Source organism: Acanthisitta chloris, unplaced genomic scaffold, assembly GCF_000695815.1.
Source record: "Acanthisitta chloris isolate BGI_N310 unplaced genomic scaffold, ASM69581v1 Scaffold34065, whole genome shotgun sequence".
Taxonomy (NCBI): domain Eukaryota; kingdom Metazoa; phylum Chordata; class Aves; order Passeriformes; family Acanthisittidae; genus Acanthisitta; species Acanthisitta chloris.
In genome coordinates this window covers 1-2,278 of record NW_008674783.1, presented here as the reverse complement: position 1 = coordinate 2,278, position 2,278 = coordinate 1, and the positions used below count along the sequence as shown (strand labels likewise).

Here is a 2,278-nt window from a genome sequence, read left to right as displayed (position 1 = left end):
ATATATAAAATATTATATATATAAATGCATATTGTATATAAAACAAAAACATTCCATTTTGGAGGTAAAAAGAGACAAAAACAAAGAGAAATAAAATAAAAAAACAACAACACAAAACTGTACAATGAATAAAGACGACCATGGCCCACAAACTTCCCTTTGTGTATTTGGAAATGAAATTTAACTCAAAGGTTTATGTAAGAGTCTAGTAATAAAAATTTGAAGAACTGACCTCACAGTAAGCAGCAGGTAGACATAAAATACTGTCCTCTTGTAATCCTTCCATCTATGTAATTAAAATGGGCACTCAATGGATCATTTAGATAATTTCATCCATTTTTATAAGCATAAACCAATTCTTTTCTTAACAATGCAAAACAATTTGGCTTAACTCATCCCTTCATTAAAAGTAAAACACCTTAAGGATATTCCTATACAATATCTGTCTATCATCCCTCAGCATCAACCTTAACACCACTCCTACTTTTTCCTACGCGCTCGCTCGGCACAAACGTTGCCTGAGACCCGCTAATACACGGTTGCGACTCCTCTCCATCAAACGGCACATTTGGCATGCTAATCACAACTCCTGGGTACGCTTTGCTCGCCGGCACTACAGGCCAGCTGAGAAATTACAGCCACTGCCAGTGCCGAGGTAACATGCAAGCCTGTCCGACTCCCCTCGTACCTGCACAAACATTTCATTAGCGTGCATTAACATTTTTAGCAGATCTTAGTAAAAGCCCTTTAAAGCTTATTAGCCCGTACATACCTAAAAGCCACACATGCTATTCTTTACACCGCCTCGCTCTCCTTAACAAACTTACTTTGCTACTTAAAACCATTTCTGAAGAGTACGTCCTAACAACAAAATTTTCTGGTTTCCCCACCTGCGTTGCTCCTCTCAACTTTAAAACTCAACTGCGACTTGCAACAGAGAAATAACGACAGAAAGCGCGGCGGCGGTTGGACCGCGCGGACTCACCTGCAGCGCGCGCTGCTCCCGGCTGAGCTGGCTGGAGTCGGCGTACAGTTCGGTCGTCACACACTTGAATCGATCACCTACGTAACCCGCAGAGTTCGCGATCCTCTTGGCCAACTTGGATGGCTTGGGTTTCAGTATTTTGCCATCGGCAGATTCTGCGTCGTCGGCTCCGTCTTTGGTATAGGTCTGGCTGGCGCTGATGCTTGGCTGCGCCGTCCCCATGCAGAACGGCTTCGCGTCCTCCTGCACCTTGCCAAAAGCCAGAGCTGGAGCATCGCTCTCGTGAGCACCTTCCAAGAAAACGGGTGAAGGCTGGACCACCACTCTCTCTTTAGGCTGGCTCACAGCTAGATCTTCTTTCCTTAAGCCGAACACTGATGCACTCTGGGCTTGCTTGAAATTAAAGGTTTCAGGAAGATCATTATTTCTTCCAAACTCCTCTCTCATTACAATAAAATCTCTGTGCTGCGACGCCTGCTCTACCTTGTGCTTTGTAGGGTCATTAGTCTGATTACTGCTTTCCATAGCAAAGCTGCCTTTCGTTACATTTGCTTCACTTTTAGCCTCTTGCTCGTCTCGCAAAAGATCTGGGAAGAGGTGTTTGTCGCCTTTTGACAAGTTTTTACTATGGCCAGAGCTCGGGTGCAATTTCACACTCTTGTCACCGGGCACTTCAAAATGCATCTTCCCACCACTCTCGAGGACCTCTGGCAACCTGCTCCGCAGTGCTGGATCCTCATACCGCACCCTCTCGTGAGACCGCGACCTCCTCTCGGCCTTCTCCTCCTTACTGATCTCCAAAGCCGAATGCTGCAGCAGCATGGGGTGCACCATGCCCATCCCCAGTGCGTCCTGGTAGGTCATGAACTCCCCTCGCCCTGCGGGCAGGCTGTATGGGAGGCCCGGCTTGGGAGCCAGGTGGGTGGGGTAGAGGCTGCCGTTGGGCAGCAGCACAGGGTGTGGATACACATGTCCTTTTCCATGGAGGGTGAGAGGGCTGATGGCTATTCCCTCTGGCACCGGGTACGGGAGGTAACTCCTGGGGTAGGGCAACGGCGGCGAGCGAAACGCCTCGTTGGGCGGCAGGAAGATGGGACTGGAGGCCAGGGCAGTCTCGCTCGCCTTGAAGTTGGCTTCCTGGCCGCAGGACTTGGCCACCTTACTGCTGTGTTTCGCAGGGGTGGCCACGGGCTGCCCGACATGCTGTATGACCGAGGCGGTGCTCTCCGCGGAGCTCCTGGCCGTCTTGGCGCAGTCCACGTTGGCGTTGGGAGCGGGCGACGCCGACGCCGG

The 2,278-nt window shown here is 49.8% G+C and overlaps 1 protein-coding gene across 1 annotated transcript; it reads right to left on the bottom strand.

Annotated features, from left to right (window-relative positions):
* Positions 1 to 910: 910 nt before the first annotated feature.
* LOC103802948 (BCL-6 corepressor) lies at positions 911 to 2,275 on the bottom strand (the record flags this gene model as incomplete). Its single annotated transcript, XM_009075483.1, has 1 exon — positions 911 to 2,275. A coding segment is annotated over one exon (1,365 nt), but the record flags the coding sequence as incomplete, so codon positions are not given.
* Positions 2,276 to 2,278: the final 3 nt, after the last annotated feature.